This window comes from Trachypithecus francoisi, unplaced genomic scaffold (genome assembly GCF_009764315.1).
Source record: "Trachypithecus francoisi isolate TF-2019V2 unplaced genomic scaffold, Tfra_2.0 Lachesis_group6, whole genome shotgun sequence".
In the NCBI taxonomy this organism is placed as follows: Eukaryota; Metazoa; Chordata; class Mammalia; order Primates; family Cercopithecidae; genus Trachypithecus; species Trachypithecus francoisi.
Genome location: NW_022681471.1, coordinates 97,866,945 through 97,883,306, shown reverse-complemented (window position 1 = coordinate 97,883,306; position 16,362 = coordinate 97,866,945). Strand labels below are relative to the sequence as shown.

General features: G+C 48.5%; 1 protein-coding gene across 1 annotated transcript; it reads right to left on the bottom strand.

Moving 5' to 3' along the window:
• Window positions 1-1,399: 1,399 nt before the first annotated feature.
• LOC117078113 (inosine-5'-monophosphate dehydrogenase 1-like) lies at window positions 1,400-3,917 on the bottom strand. The gene has a single exon (XM_033201612.1). The coding sequence runs from the start codon at window positions 3,890-3,892 to the stop codon at window positions 2,351-2,353; it is 1,542 nt and encodes a 513-aa protein (XP_033057503.1). The 5' UTR covers window positions 3,893-3,917; the 3' UTR covers window positions 1,400-2,350.
• Window positions 3,918-16,362: the final 12,445 nt, after the last annotated feature.

The following is a 16,362-nucleotide window of genomic DNA, read 5'->3' as shown; positions in this document are numbered from 1 at the left end:
CTCTGTCTCAAAACAAACAAACAAACAAACAAAACTCCTACAAATCATTAAGCAAAAGACAGACAAACACAGTAGAAAAGTGGGCAAGATATTTGAACAAGCATTTAGGAAAAGAGTGCAAATAAATGTACAAAAAGGGGCTCAATCTTATTAGTGAGAAAGGAAATGGAAGTGAAAACAAGGAGATACCCTTACACTCCCACTAGAATGGCTAAAGTTTAAGAGTGACAATACTAAGTCTTTGCAAGGAGATGGAACAACAGGAACTCTCACACTGTTAGTGGGAGTGTGAAATAGAACATTTTCAAAAATAATTGAGCATTATCCACCAAAGTGGAGGATATGCATAACGCTGAGAACCAAAAATTCCACTCCAAGATTTATACCCGTCAGAAATGCATGTACAGGCATAAACTGCTCATAGCAGCAAATATTCATTAACAATAGAATGGATAAGTAAATTTTAATATACAAATGCAGCCGGGCATGATGGTTCATACCTGTAATCCCAGCACTTTGGCAGGCCGAGGCTGGCGGATCCCCTGAGGTCAGGAGTTCGAGACTAGCCTGGCCAACATGGTGAAACTCTGTCTGCTGAAAATACAAAATTAGCCGGCAAGGTGGTGGGCACCTGTAATCTAACTACCTGGGAGGCTGAGGCACAAGAATCTCTTGAACCCGGGAGGCAGAGGTAGCAGTGAGCCGAGATTGCACTACTGCACTCCCACCTGGGCAATAGAGTGAGACTCCGTCTCAAAAGAAAGAAAAAAAAATGCAATGGAACACTAGTGTACAACAATGCAAATGAACCACCTGTAGCTTATATCCAACAACATGGTTGAATCTCAGAAACATGATGATGAGCAAATGAAACCAGACACAAAAGAACACTTTCTATGTTATCTCATTTATATAAAATTCAAAAACAGGCAAAACTGAACTAATATGTTTAGGGATGTCTACCTAGGCTGTAAAAGCATATAGGATGCTAGGAAATTATTACCAAGAAGTTAGGTTAGTGGGGAGAAAGAGTGGGAATGGGTGGGATACAGGGGGATGCTTTGGTGGTGCTGGCAATGTTATGATTCTTTTTTTTTTTTTACTTTTTCAAATACGTTTTTAAAGAAAAAATAGAGATGGGGTCTCACTATGTTGGCCAGAGTAGTCTTAAAATTTTTCTGGTTCTTGATTAGAGTGGTCATTACACAAGCGTTTGCTTCATAACTCACTAAACTGTGTAATTATGTTTTACAATTTTATTTTTAACAGCTTTATTAAGGTATAATTCACCCACTTAAACTGTACAAGTCTGTGGCATTTGGCATATTACATTATTGTTTTTTTGAAATTGTAGTAAAACATATGTACCACAGAAAATTTGCCATTTTAACCATTTTCAGCATACAATTCAATTACATTAAGTACATTCACGATGTTGTGCAACCTTCACACTATCTTCTTCCAAAACGTTATAAACCCAAAAGAAACTCGGTACCCATTAAGCATTAACTCCCCATTCTCCCCTCTCCCTAGCCTTTGGTAACCTCTATTCGGCTTTGTCTCTGGTAACTTCTATTCTGCTTTGTCTCTATGAATTTGCCTATTCTAGATTTTTTTTTTTTTTTTTTTTTGGAGGCGTTGAGACCTGCTTGATCTATTCCGATTACTTAATACCCACAATGTGGCAACTGTGATCCCAAAATGTGCAAAATTAAAGTCTTAAACTGCAGCTGAGGAGAGGGCAGGAATGGCATACCTGGGGACGGTGGTGAGTCAGGAACCACAGGCAGGCGGCCATTACCAGGGCAGTGTACTCATCAGGGCCAGGGACAGGGGAGTGGCCCTAGGAGCAGGACTCAACTGGAGCCCAGGCCAGAGAAGCGGGCACAGATCTCCTGTGGCCTGGGTCAGGAGCTCAGAAGTGCCACATGGCTGAGGGGGTAGCAGCCTGGCAAGGGCCAGAGGCAGGGCCAGGAGAACACCATTTCTTGGGGAGCTGGGGGGCAAGGAGGTGCCCTATAGGAGAAGCCAGGAGGGGCCGCCTGCCCCTGGGGTTGGGGCCAGGCTGGAGCAGGCTGCAGCAAGAAAGACCTGAGTCAGGCGCAGGGCCTGAGAGCCTGGCTGGCTGGGCTAGGCCTCCCAGGGCAGCCTGGCCCAGAGAGCAGTCCTGACTCTGTGGGGGATGCCCAGCGAGGGGCAGCAGTCCCCTCGGGGCCTCCCCTACTCTCTCCCTGGAAAGGAAATGGGGAACCCATAGTGTAAATCTGTGGACCAGTTATGGCGGGAGGCTGTGCCCGAAGGGGGACAGCGGGGCACGCCCCTTCCACCATAGTGGCCTCCACCGCTGTCCTCAGTACAGCCGCTTCTCGTAAGAGTGCAGGCCATGGACGCCACCCTCCATCTGGGCCGATACGGTCCGCTTCTCAAACTTGAGCTCTCCTGAGTACATCATGGACCGAAGGACAGACAGGCTGCGGGCCCCGATATCCTGGCAGCTGTGCTGGATGCCCGCTATGAGGTAGGGCACGAACTTCTGAATGGACCCTTTGTCTTGGATAGAGCCCGAGATACTCTGCGCGAACTTCACCTTATCCCCCTCGCTGAAGTATCGTTTTTGGCTACTGCTGCTCTTCTCCATAGCATCAAGCGAGCCTATGCCCCAGTACTTCTTGAGCGGCACCCCATCTGAGAAGTATTCGGCAGAAGCCTCCGTGGTGGCGGCCAGCAGGGAGCCCATCGTCACTGTGGAGGCTCCAAGGGCCAGGGCCTTGACCACGTGCCCCAGGGTCTGGATGCCGCCATCGGCTATGATGGGGACACCAAAACGCCGGGCATACTCGGCCACCTTGTACACAGCACTGCCGTGGATCCGACCACAGGCCATCACTTCCGGAGTGATGCAAATGGAGCCGCAGCCCATGCCCACGTGCAGCCCGTCCACACCAGCGTCAATCAGGTTCTTGGCCTGGGCTGCTGTCACCACGTTCCCCCCAATCACCTGGAGGTGGGGGTACTTCTGTTTGGTGTAATGCACCATGGCGATCTGATACACCAAGTTCCCTTCCGACGAGTCCAAGACTATGACATCGACGCCCGCCTGGGTGAGCAGGTCCAGGCGGAATTTGTCATCTTCACGGGTGCCCACAACTGCCCCGCACAGCAGCTGCTTGTGGGAATCCTTGGAGGCCAGAGGGTAGTCTCGGTTCTTCTTCAGGTCGGTGCGGGCGATGATGGCCACCAGCTCATCATGATCATTAACAACAGGCAGCTTCCCTTTCTTGCTACGCTTCAGGATCTCATTTGCCTCTTTGAATGTCACGCCTGCTGGAGCCACCACTAGCTCGATCCTTGGCGTCATCACCTCACTGAGGAGGGTGGTGTGGTCCTTTTCAGCAAGGAAGTCGATGTCTCGGGAGGTGACGATGCCCACCAGCTTGCTGCCCATGGTGCCCGTCTCAGTGATGGGGATGCCAGAGAAGCCATGCCGCACCTTGGCCTCCAGCACATCACCCACAGTGTGCGAGGGGCTCAGCACCACCGGGTCTGTGATGAAGCCCTGTTCAAACTTCTTGACCTTCTGCACCTTGTTGGCCTGGAACTCTGGGGTGCAGTTGTGGTGAATGAAACCAATACCTCCCATCAGAGCCATGGCGATAGCCATGTCGGCCTCTGTCACAGGGTCCGTGGGAAAGGAGATCAGCGGCGTCTTCAGCGTGATCTTCCGGGTCAAGGCTGAGGTCAGGTCCACCTCAGCAGCTAGGAAGTCTATGAATCCTGGGAGAATCAGGAAGTCGTCGTAGGTGAGGCCGTCGGCGCTGGCGAAGAGCTGCTGTGCGGTGAGTCCATCCTCGGGCACGTAGAGGGTGCCGCCGCTGATCAGGTAGTCCGCCATGCTGCCCCTACACCCTGCGACCTGACTAAACACCCACGCCGCCGCCCGTCTCTGACGCAGTCGCTGCCGCTGCTGACGCCACGCCGCCGTCACGCTGCCGCTGCTGACGCCACGCCGCCGTCACGCTGCCGCTGCTGACCCACGCCGCCGTCACGCTGCCGGCTGACGCCACGCCGCCGTCACGCTGCCGCTGCTGACGCCACGCCGCCGTCACGCTGCCGCTGCTGACGCCACGCCGCCGTCACGCTGCCGCTGCTGACGCCACGCCGCCGTCACGCTGCCGCTGCTGACGCCACGCCGCCGTCACGCTGCCGCTGCTGACGCCACGCCGGTAAGGGGCCTGTTCTAGGTATTTCGTATAAGTGGAATCGTACAACATTTGTTCTTTTGTGTCTGGCTTCTTTCACTTAGCATAGCATTTTTAAGCTTCATCCATGTTGTAGCATGTGTCAGAATTTCGTTCCTTCGTGTAACTGAATACTATTCTGTGATAGGGATAGACAGTTGGCTCTGGTATTGTGGGTTTGGCATTCTCAGATTCAGTCAACCTCGGACTGAAAATATTGAAGGACTGACTATGCGTAGTGGCCCATGTCTGTAGTCTCAGCTACTTGAGAGTGATGCAGGAGGATCTCTGGAGCTCAGGAGCTTGAGACCAGTCTGGGCAACATAGTGAGATCTCCCATTTCTAAAAAAAAAAAAAGAAAATATTACTCCCCCGAAAAAAACCATAAAAATAATACAAATGAAAAGCAGTATACTATAACAACTGTTTACACAGCATTTACATTGTATTAGGTATGATATAAGTAATCTAGAGATGATTTAAATTATATGTTATATGCAAGTACTACACCATTTAAGGGACTTGAGCATCCCAAGATTTTGGTATCTGTTGGGGTCCTGGAACCAATCCCCCCGTGGATACTGAGGAATGACTGTATTATGTTTTGTCTATCCGTTCATCTGCTGATAGACACTTGGGTTTTTTCCACCTTTTGGTGATTGTGAATAGTGCTGCTGTGAATATGGCATACAATGTTGGCATACTCTCTTTGAATCCTTGCTTTTCATTCTTTTGGGCATATACCAGGAGTGGGATTGCTGGGTCCTATGAGCATATTAATGTTTTCAGCATTTTTCTACAAGCTTTACATTTCACAATGAAAAAAAGAGAGAGGGAGGTGAGAAGAGGAAAAGGAGGCAACAGATATAGACAATTCTTTTGATTTTTTTTTTTTTTTTTTTTAAAGAGACAGGGGATCTCTCTGTGTTACCCAAGCTGGACCTGAATTCCTGGGCTCAAGCAATCCACCTGCCTCCCAAGTAGCTGGGACTACAGACGCATGCCACCCGCCTGGCCTCTTTTGAATATTTTGTTTCTATGGGAAACAGAGAAGTGAGCAGTGGCTGCAGGAGGAAGTGGGCTCAAGGGAAAGGTTTTTTTTGTTTTGTTTTTTTTTGAGACGGAGTCTCGCTCTGTCGCCCAGGCTGGAGTGCAGTGGCCTGATCTCTGCTCACTGCAAGCTCCGCCTCCGAGGTTCCCGCCATTCTCCTGCCTCAGCCTCCCGAGTAGCTGGACTACAGGCGCCCGCCACCACGCCCGGCTAATTTTTTTTGTATTTTTAGTAGAGACGGGGTTTCACCGTGTTAGGCAGGATGTTCTCCATCTCCTGACCTCGTGATCCGCCTGCCTCGGCCTCCCAAAGTGCTTGGATTACAGGCGTGAGCCACCGCGCCCGGCCAAAAGTTTTTTAAGATAGGAGAAATCGGCCGGGCGCGGTGGCTCACGCCTGTAATCCCAGCACTTTGGGAGACCGAGGCGGGCAGATCACGAGGTCAGGAGATCGAGACCACCCTGGCGAACACAGTGAAACCCCGTCTCTACTGAAAATACAAAAAATCAGCCGGGCGTGGTGGCGGGCGCCTGTAGTCCCAGCTTCTAGGGAGGCTGAGGCAGGAGAATGGCGTGAACCCAGGAGGCAGCGGGGGTTGCAGTGAGCAGAGATCACGCCACTGCACTCCAGCCTGGGCGACAGATCGAGACTCCATCTCAAAAAAAAAAAAGGAGAAATCAGAAACGTTCTTATGCTAATGAGAATGATGTAGTGAGAGGGAATATTAACAGCGCAGGAAAGGAGAGAATTGCGGGAGCTGTCCTTGCGTGGATGAGAGGGGTTGGTGTTGGCTTGAGCTAAGAGCAGGGGGACAGTTCATCCCAAGTGGCAAGTGGGAAAGCATATTGGTGGGTAGATGTGGTGGCAGAGGCTGCCAAAGTCCTTTTTCGATGGCTTCAGTTTGCTGGGCAAGCCAGAAGCAAAGCCATTGGTTGCAAGGGAGGAGGAGGTTGTCACCTTGGAGAGTGGAAGGGGGAATGGACTGGGGATATATAAGACGATGGCTGGGTGGCATTCAGGGTGCTAATGAAGGTCCTGACAGATTCGTTTGCCCATGGATAGACCCGCTCCCTCTTGGGTTAATTCCTGCTTCCCCAGAAGCCCTTAACTGCATCACAAAGGTCAATGGCAAGTCCTCATTACTTTGCCCTCTCCTAGCAGGAGTCAAGAGGGGCTGCGAATCTGGACAAAAATCACACCCCCTCCCCAAGCCTTCTACCTGACCCCTTTCATTAGGGATCGAGAGGGGCCATTAAGGGTTAAATATTTACTGGGCAACTACTAGAAGCCAGGTAACAGCACTAATACCTACTATTTACTTACTATATGCATGGTGCTGAGTACTTTACATTTATTATCTAGTTTAACCCTTTTAATAACTCCATGAGCAAAATACTATTAATTGGCTCATTTTACAGGTGAGAAAATAGAGGCTCAAAAGATTTAAACCTTGTTTATCAGTTCCAAAATCTAAACCCTTAAGACCTGGTGGATGACCTGAAGATAAAATCCAGATCCAGTCCCAGACCTCGGGCATACAAACAATTATTGAACTGCACTTTGCACATTTATTCTTTTGCTCTGGTCTCTCCAGTCCCTCTTTCTACTTTTGATAAATGCAGACCTCACCCTCTCCCAGACCCCACCCTCTTCCTTTCCCTTTAGCTAAGCTAAGGTAGCCAAAAGGCCAAGTTTGCCCAGGACTGATGGGTTTCCTTGGACTAGAGACTTTCGATGCTAAAGTTGAGACGGTACCAGACAAAAGACCATTTTGTCTCCCTAGCTGCAGCTTACCCATGAGCTGCTCCTCTCTCTCTCCCTCTTTCCCTTCTTCTTCAGTTTGTTTTTTTGCGAGACAGGTGACAGACTGGCTCTGTCACCCAGGCTGGAGTGCAGTGGCGCCATCTCAGTTTACTGCAACCTCCACCTCCTGGGTTCAAGCAATTCTCCTTGCCTCTGCCTCCTGAGTAGCTGGGACTACAGGCGCCCACCACCACACCCTGGAAATGTTTGTATTTTTAGTAGAGATGGATTTTTGCTATGTTGGCCAGGCTGGTCTCGAACTCCAGGCCTGAAGTGATCCACCCACCTTAGCCTCTCAAAGTTCTGGGATTACAGGCGTGAGCCACCACGCCCAGCCTTTCAGTGTTTTTGCTTCTCATTTTAGGCATGGCATTTGTTTTACCTCCACTGCCTCTTTGGGGGCCACACATACTTCCTAGGCACCTTCTGGGAACCCAGCACCCTGGTTGGAGGAGACTAGAAGTTGCCGCAAGAGTTTGGAAAGGGCATTTCTTTTTTAAAAAAAATTTTGGGGCTGGCATAGTGGCTCACACCTGTAATCTCAGCCTTTGGGAGGCAGAGGTGGGTGGATTGCCTGAGGTCAGCAGTTCGAGACCAGCCTGGCCAACATGGTGAAACCCCGGCTGTACTAAAAATGCAAAAATTAGCCAGGCGTGGTGGCGGGTGCTTGTAATCCCAGCTACTTGTGAGGCTGAGGTGGGAGAATTGCTTGGACCCGGGAGGCAGAGGCTGTAGTGAGCCGAGATTGTGCCACCGCATTCCAACCTGGGCGACAGAGCGAGACTCCATCTCAAAAAAAAAAAAAAAATTACTCTCGTTTTAGATTCAAGGGGTACATGTGCAGGTTTGTTACATGAGTACATTGCAGGATGCTGAGGTTTGGGGCACGATTGATCCTATCACTCAGGGCGGTGAGCATAGTACCCAATGGGTAGTTTTTCAGTCCTTTTCTTTCTCCCTCCCTTCTGCCTCTATTAGGCCCTGATGTCTATCATTCTCTTCTTTATGTCCATGTGCCCCCAGTGCTTAGCTTCCACTTATAAACGAGAACATGTAGTATTTAGTTTTCTCTTTCTGCATTAATTCACTTAGGATAATGGACTCCAGATGCATCCAGGTTGCTGCAAAGGACATGATTTCATTCTTTTTTATGGCTGCATAATATTCCGTGGTGTATATGTACCACATTTTCTTTATCTAGTCCACCGTTGATGGGCACCTAGGTTGATTCCATGTCTTTACTATTATAGATAGTGCTGTGATGAATATACGAGTGTATGTGTCTTTTTGGTAGAATGATTTATTTTCCTTTGAATATATACCCAGTAATAGGATTTCTGGGTTGAATGGTAATTCTATTTTTAGGTCTTTGAGAAATCTCCAAACTGCTTTCCACAGTGGTCGAACTAATTTACATTTCCACCAACAGTGTATAAACATTCCCTTTTCTCCACAGCCTCACCAATATCTGTTATTTTTTGACTTTTTGACTTTTTATAGTAGCCATTCTGACTGGTGTGAGATGCTACTAATTGTGGTTTTGATTTGCATTTCCCTGATGCTTAGTGATGTGGAGCATTTTTTCGTATGGTTGTTGGCTACTTGTATGTCTTCTTTTGAGAAGTATCTGCTTATGTTCTTTGCCCATTTTTTAAAAATGGGGTTTTGTTTTTGCTTGTTGAATTGTTTAAGTTCCTTATAAATTCTGGATATTAGACTTGTCGGATGCATAGTTGCAAATATTTTCTCCCATTTTGTAGCTTGTCTGTTTACTCTGTTGATAGTTTATTTTGCTGTGCAGAAGCTTTGTAGTTTAATTAGGTCTCACTTGTCAATTTTTGCTTTTATTGCAATTGCTTTTGAGGACTTAGTTATACATTCTTTTCCAAGGCTGGTGTCCAAAAGGGTATTGCCTAGATTTTCTTGTAGGATTTTTATAGCTTAAGGTTTTACATTTAAGTCTTTAATCCATCTTGAGTTAATTTTTGTATATGGTGATAGGTAGGGATTCAGTTTCAATCTTCTGCATATAGCTAGCCAGTAATCCTGGCACCATTTATTGAATAGGAATTCCTTTCTCCATTGCTTATTTTTGTTGACTTTGTCAAAGAAAGTGTGGTGTGTGGATTTATTTAGGTGTGTGGCTTTATTTCTGGGTTCTCTATTCTGTTTCATTGGCTTATGTGTCTGTTTGTGTACCAGTACCATACTGTTTTGGTTACTGTAGCCTTGTAGTGTAGTTTGAAGTCGGGTAATGTGATGGAATGGGGCATTTCTTGAACAGCGCTTAGTACTTTGGGTGCTCATAGTTGACCTGAACATCACTGCCAAGTGGACACATTATTCACATAAACAGTGAGGATATTCTGGACTTGACTGACATCTGGGGAGAAAGAAAAGGACACTCCCTCAAGCAGGTTCCCCTTCAATTTCTTCCTTCCTTCCTTCCTTCCTTCCTTCCTTCCTTCCTTCCTTCCTCCCTTCCTCCCTCCCTCCCTCCCTCCCTCCCTTCCTTCCTTCCTTCTTTCCTTCCATACTTATTGAGGACCAGTGATGCTCTAGATTCTTTTCTAGGCAGCAGTGAGTAAGCCAGATAGAATCCTTGCCATCATGGGACTTATGTTCCTTGGTCCTTCTGTCTCTTAAGGAAACATCTTGAGATAGGTGATCATGTCTTCCCTGTATTTCAATTCCCAGCACCTTGCATGGGATCTGTTACATAGATGTTCAATAAATATTGACAGAATGGCTGTTTGAATGAAGGCATGCACAGATAAATAAGTGATGTTAATGCCTTAAGTTCCATCCTGAGAGGTCCACTAACTTTGATAAAGGTTTCCCATGTTGAAGGCAGGTATCACTGAGAGGAATAGTGGCCAACTGTGCTTAGTGCAAAATTGACAGCTGATGGAAGAGTTTGGGTCTTCGAGGGGCTGCAATGGAATGCCAAAGCAAAGGGGGTGTATTAGGCTATTCTCACATTGCTATAAAGAAATACCTGAGACTGGGTAATTTATAAAGAAAAGAGGTGTAATTGTCTCATGGTTCTGCAGGCTGTACAGGAAGCATAGTGGCTTCTGCTTCTGGGGAGGCCTTAGAAAGCTTCCAATCATGGTGGAAGGCAAAGGGGGAGTGAGACGTCTCACAGAGCCAGAGCAGGAGAAAGTGGATAGGGGAGATGCTCACACTTTTAAACAATCAGATCTCATGAGAACTCCCTCACTACCATGAGAACGGCACCAAAGGGGATGGTGCTAAACCATTCATGAGAAATCCACCCCCATGATCCAACCATCTCCCACCAGACCCCACCTCCAACATTGGGGATTACAACTGAATTTGAGATTTGGGTGGGGATACAGATTCAAATTATATCAGGAGACTTTAGGGGAGCCAGGCCTGCATGTGGTCCTGAATAATTAGGAGACAACAGAAGGCATTGAGCAGCTGGGGAGAGAAACCCTGGAGGAATGTCAGGCACAAACAAAGCCACCACAGCCACCATTGTTGCACTGCTTTCCTGGCCCTGGAGGAGGCAGGGCTGGGAGGAAGGTGCTGTCAGGGGAAAGAGTGCAGGATGTGCCTCAGAACAAATCCTGATCCCTACACTAAACAAACTGCACCTAGGAAAGAACGGGGGCTCTGGAGCTGACCTATTATAGGCTTCAAATCCAGCTCCATCATCAACTGTGCTACCTTGAGCAAGTCACTTAGCTCCTCTGTGTCCCACTTTCCCCATTCCTTAAATGAGGTAATGATGCTGATCTCAGAGGGTTGTTCTAAGGATTATCTAGGCTAAGTGATATTAAAGGAAAAAAATACCTAATCTAAAAAGATTGATCATAGAAGTAGAGAGTATAATGGTGGTTATCAGAGGGTGGGGTGCTTAGCAGGGATGGGGAGAGGTTGGTCAGAGGATATATACTTAACAGTTAAGGGGAAGAAATGTCAAAAGATCTATTGTACAGTGAAGTGACTATAGTTAGTGACGATGTACAGATGCTTCTCGTGCGCTTGTGACTTGTGATATTTTCATTGGGATGTATCCCCAGTATAAGTTGAATAGTAAGTTGAGGAGTGTAATGACTATGTCTCACTTTCACTCCATTGTAAAGTCAAAAAGTTGTAAATTGAACCATTGTAAGTCAGGACTGTCTGTACTGTTCTTGAAAAATGTAAAGAGAGTGGATATTATGCGCTGTTACCAGAAAGTGATAACTGCAAGGTAATGCATTTGTTAATTGACTTGATTTAGCCATTCTGCAACGTATATATTCTTCAAGACATCATGTTGTACATGATGAAAACATGTTATCTGCCAATTAAAAACATATGTAAAACAAATTCAGTGACACCTTGTTAAAGCACGCTAAGCCAGACTTTATTCAGGATCATCAAGATAGGTATAGGGACCACTACAATGGGATTTTGCAGTAGAGGAAAGAGATTGGGCTCATCCCCAAGTACAGCATGGACAAGTGAGAATATACAGTCAAGGGGCAGGGTGAAGTCAGTGGATGGAAAATTACTAAGAAGGGATATTATGGTACCCATTCTGCCTAAACCAACCTGACAGGACTCTTGCTGAAGGCTGGCCAGGGTGATCAGACATCACTCTGGGATGGTGGAGGGTGAGGAACTGATCAGATATTGAGAGTAGGGGGTTCTTACTAATATGAGTTTTTACAAGAATGGGCACAGATGGACCTAGAAGAAGGTTGGGGAACCTAACTAACATTTGGTCCAGGAAAGAATCCTTGTCAGTGGTTCTCAGTGTGGTCTTCAGACAATCAGCAGCATCACCTGTGAACTCATTAGAAATGCACATTCTCAGGCCCCACTCCCGACCTGCTGAATCAGAGAGCTGGGGCTTTAACAAGCACTCTAGGGGATTCTGATGTTTGCTGAAGTTTGAGAAACATTGTGCTATGTCAGCACGGTAACAAACCCCTTGTAAGTGAGAAATTCTTTTTCTCTGCTCTGATGACAGAATTAGGGGACTGGGTCCCAGAACTGCTCTCCAGGTGCACAGCAGAGTCATCTAGAGAGATTCAAAATCTCCGGAAGCCCAGGTCTCTTCCCAGACCAATTATTTCAGAATCCCAGGAGATGGGGAGGGATGCAGACATCAGCAGTTTTTCAAGGTTCCCAGGTGATTCCCCAGCCTCTTGCATTGGAGCTCCCTGGAGGGCTTGTTAAAGTAAGAGTGCCAGGGCCCCACCTAGAGCAGCTGATTCTGCAGGTCTGGGGTGGGGCCCGAGAATGTGCATTTCTGACAAGCTCCCAGATGATGCTGAGCCTGGTCTGTGGACCACACTGTGAGAACCACTGCTGTAGGGGGATTTGATCAGAAAGGAGGTGTGTGGGAGTGAGGAGGTTGGGGAGAAACCACTGCTTCCTCCACCTACCCTTCTCTCTTCGTCTTGAATTAAGCATGGGATAACTGGGTGTGAACTTTGCTTGCACATTCATTGTTTTTATTACTCTCTGCCTGCACGGGAGGGATGAGATCATTTGACATTTGTGGAGAAGCTAAGCGGTGGCATGGACCTCCCTCAGAGAGAGCAGGGATTATCTTTCCCAGGAAAACAAATCAAGGGGAGCCACCTGGACTAGGATCCCTTGGGTGGCGTGTGGGACAACCTTGGGGCTCCCTCACCGCCACCCGGGCCCTGGCCCTGGCCACCTTGCCAGTGTTTTCCTAGAAGATGCTTTCTTTTATGATTTTATTTTGCTTCCCCTGGATCCCAATCTCCCCTAGTGTGGAGGGGGAGAGGGAACCAGGAGATAAGGGATATTTTCTGTGGGGTTTTCCTTTATTTTTAAGTTTTTTGTTTTGTTTTGTTTTGTTTTTATACAGGTAGGGTCTAACTGTGTTGCCCAGGCTGGTCTTGAACTCTTGGCCTCAAATGAGGCCTCCCACCTCAGTCTCCCAAAGTGCTAGGATTACAGGCATGAGCCACCACATGCGGCCTTCTGTGAGGTTTTCAGTTGCTCTGAATTCATTCATTCATTCAACATTCATTTCATTCAACAAACATTCATGCCAGCTCTAGGGGCACAGAGAGTTTTGTCTGTTTTGTTTGCTGCTATATGCCTGGTGCCTGGCACATAGTAGGTGTTCAATAAATATTTGCTCAATGACAGAGGACCAGTTATGGGCTACTCCTTCCATTGGGCAAGGAAGACTCAGCCCCTGCCATCAAGAGCCAGGGGAGAAAGACACTAAATCCTCAACTACAGCCCCTATGACAGGCCTGATCATGGCCAGAGGTCTAGGACCGTTTGTCAGCGGCCCCATCCCAGACTTGTGGCAGGGGGGTGGGGAGGAGTGCCAGGAAAGAGCTCCCAGCGGGAGTGCGTTTCAGCCAAGGCTTGGAAGATGAGCACGAGGCAGTCGGGAAAGGACGGGAGAAAGATGCTCCAGGCTGAGCCTCAGACACTGCTGTGTGCAGTGCAATGAACTTGCTCATGTTCTGGATGAAATCAAGCACTACCTAGGTAAATGAAGCTCCTCGTTGTCCTGCCTTCCTGATTGCATCCTCCTTCGCTACTTCAGAGGTAACCACTGGATGAAATCTGCTATTCCTAATTTCTATACATGTCTTCCCATTTTCATGACATAGCTGTGCATCACTGTGTAAAACGTGGTGGTGGCTGGGCGCGGTGGCTCAAGCCTGTAATCCCAGCACTTTGGGAGGCCGAGGCGGGCGAATCACAAGGTCAGGAGATCGAGACCATCCTGGCTAACATGGTGAAACCCCATCTCTACTAAAAATACAAAAAATTAGCCGGGCACGGTGGCGGTGCCTGTAGTCCCAGCTGCTCGGGAGGCTGAGGCAGGAGAATGGCGTGAACCTGGGAGGCGGAGCTTGCAGTGACCTGAGATCGCACCACTACACTCCAGCCTGGGCGACAGAGCGATACTCCATCTCAAAAAAATAAAAATAATTAAAATTAAAAAAAAGTAAAACATGGTAGTGTGCGTGTTCAGGTATCTTGATCTCCCCATTAATCTCACCGGATTTCTTCTGCTGCTCTCTTAGCTCTGCAATGTGTCTGTTTATGAGACTCCTCTGTGGGCATATGGGTCTCTACCACATGTGTTTTTGCTTTTGTTTGGTTTGCACTAGGAGATGGCACCACAATGAATGGACCTATTCTCTGCTAACCTCGTCCCATGGGCATCTCACTGGATCCTCAGAATAACCCCACAAGGGAAGTGCTGGTATTAACCCACTTTACAGATGAGGAATCCAAAGTGTAGTTCAAGCAAAGTTGGTAACTGGAGATGGGGCTGACTCCCACCTGGCCCTGGAACGCCCTCCACCATGTCTTTTCCACATTACCTTGGTTCTCCACTCCCGCTTTGGGGAATTTGGGCTCTCCACATCCCCTTTCTCCCTCCTTGGTGGCTGTGAGGCCTCTCCCAGTCCCCTGCCCCAGAAGGCAGTGCTTAAAAGGCAGGAGTGAGGCACCTTCTCATCCTGGGCAGCACCCTTGGGGGAGGCAGGCCTTCAGGGAGCTGCTTGTGACCCCAGGTTACCCAAGGATGGAACCCTGGAGCCCTGGACCTCAGTTGCCAGATCTCCTGTGCTGCTCTCAGTGGGGCCTTCCAAGAAGGCCCTTCTGCCCAAAGGATCAGGGGGCCCCCAGCTGGCAGGAGCAACCGGAAGCAGGAAGGTGGACCTGCAGGGGGACCTGGCCCTGCCTCCTCTTATGTGACCTTGGGCAAGTCACTTCCTTTCTGGACCTCAACCTTCTCATCTGGAAATGGGGGCTCTGCTTTCATATCTGAGGTTCATGTTTAAGGTCCCTTCCAGCTCTAAAAAACTTCTTTGCATCCTGGGCCACTACCGAGATGGAAGAAGAGATTCTGGAGTGTGCTCACGGGGTTTGGAGGTGAGGGGCTCCCACTGGGGTAGCTTTGCTTCCTTATTGTTATAGTAACCGAATGAATCTTCCTAAGAGGAAGATAATTTCTTTTCTTTCTTTCTTTTTTTTTTTTTCAATGAGACAGGGTCTCATTCTGTCACCCAGGCTGGAGTGCAGTGGCGTGATCTCAGCTCACTGCAACCTCTGCCTCCCGGGTTCAAGCAATTCTCCTGCATCAGCCTCCCGAGTAGCTGGGACTGCAGACGCATGCCACCACGCCCAACTAATTTTTGTATTTTTAATAGAGACAGAGTTTCACCAAGTTGGCCAGGCTGGCCTCAGGCACCTGACCTCAACTGATCCACTCGCCTCCACCTCCCAAAAGTGCTGGAATTACAGGCGTGAGCCACTGTGCCCGGCTAGAAGATAATTTCCGTGTCTTTTTGGATTGTCATCTTCCAGGGGAGATCCAGGGCAGGGATTCCATGAACCAGGGTGGCCTGCCACGCTGCATAGCTGGGAACTGCTTGTACTCCATCTTGATGAGTCAATGGAACTCATTACTTTAATCACAATGAGAGGCGATAGCCCTGTGAACAAGGGACACCCAGGCGAACAAATGGAACCTGCAGCCAAAACAGATGAAACCCAGGCCTGTCCCAACCCCTGTGCCTCGGGTGAGCCTGGAGGGTGTGGCACGAAGGAGGGAGCTGGGCACTGCTGCTCAAGGCATGGGCAAAGCTGTTTGCCTTGTGGGAAGGGGCTGGTGGGAAGCCCTCCCTCCCACCTCAGGGGCTGGCTTCCTGGCTATCGTGGGAGTGTCTGAGGTAGTGACTGAAGTTCTGAGACCCAGCACCTCCGCACTGACTCAGCTGTCTTGCCTCTTGGAGAAGTTCTTTCCCTATTCCAACTATCCCTAAAGTGGCCCCTCTACAACTGGGCTGTGTTCCTGTCACACAAAAAGTCCTTTGTCAACAGAAATGGTCAAAAGGCTTTGCCTTCTATTTAAGGCCTTGTCCGGGCCAGGCGGGGTGGCTCACACCTGTAATCCTAGCACCTTGGGAGGCTGTCACTGGGGAATCACTTGAGCCCAGGAATTCCAGACCAGCCTGGGTAACGTGGTGAGATCCCATCTCTACAAAAAAAAATACAAAAATAAGCCTGGCATGGTGGTGCATGCCCGTGGTCCCAGTTACTTGTGAGGCAGGATGGCGGCTTGAGCCAGAGAGGTTGGGGCTGCAGTGAGCTGAGATCACACCACTGTACTCCAGCCTGGGCGACAGAGCGAGACCCTGTAAAACGCCTTGTCCAATCCAGCCACCCCACATTTCCAGACTTACCTTTCCTGGCCCCATTGTCCCGTGTGTAGTGACATTTGCTGTAGCCACCCAGCTC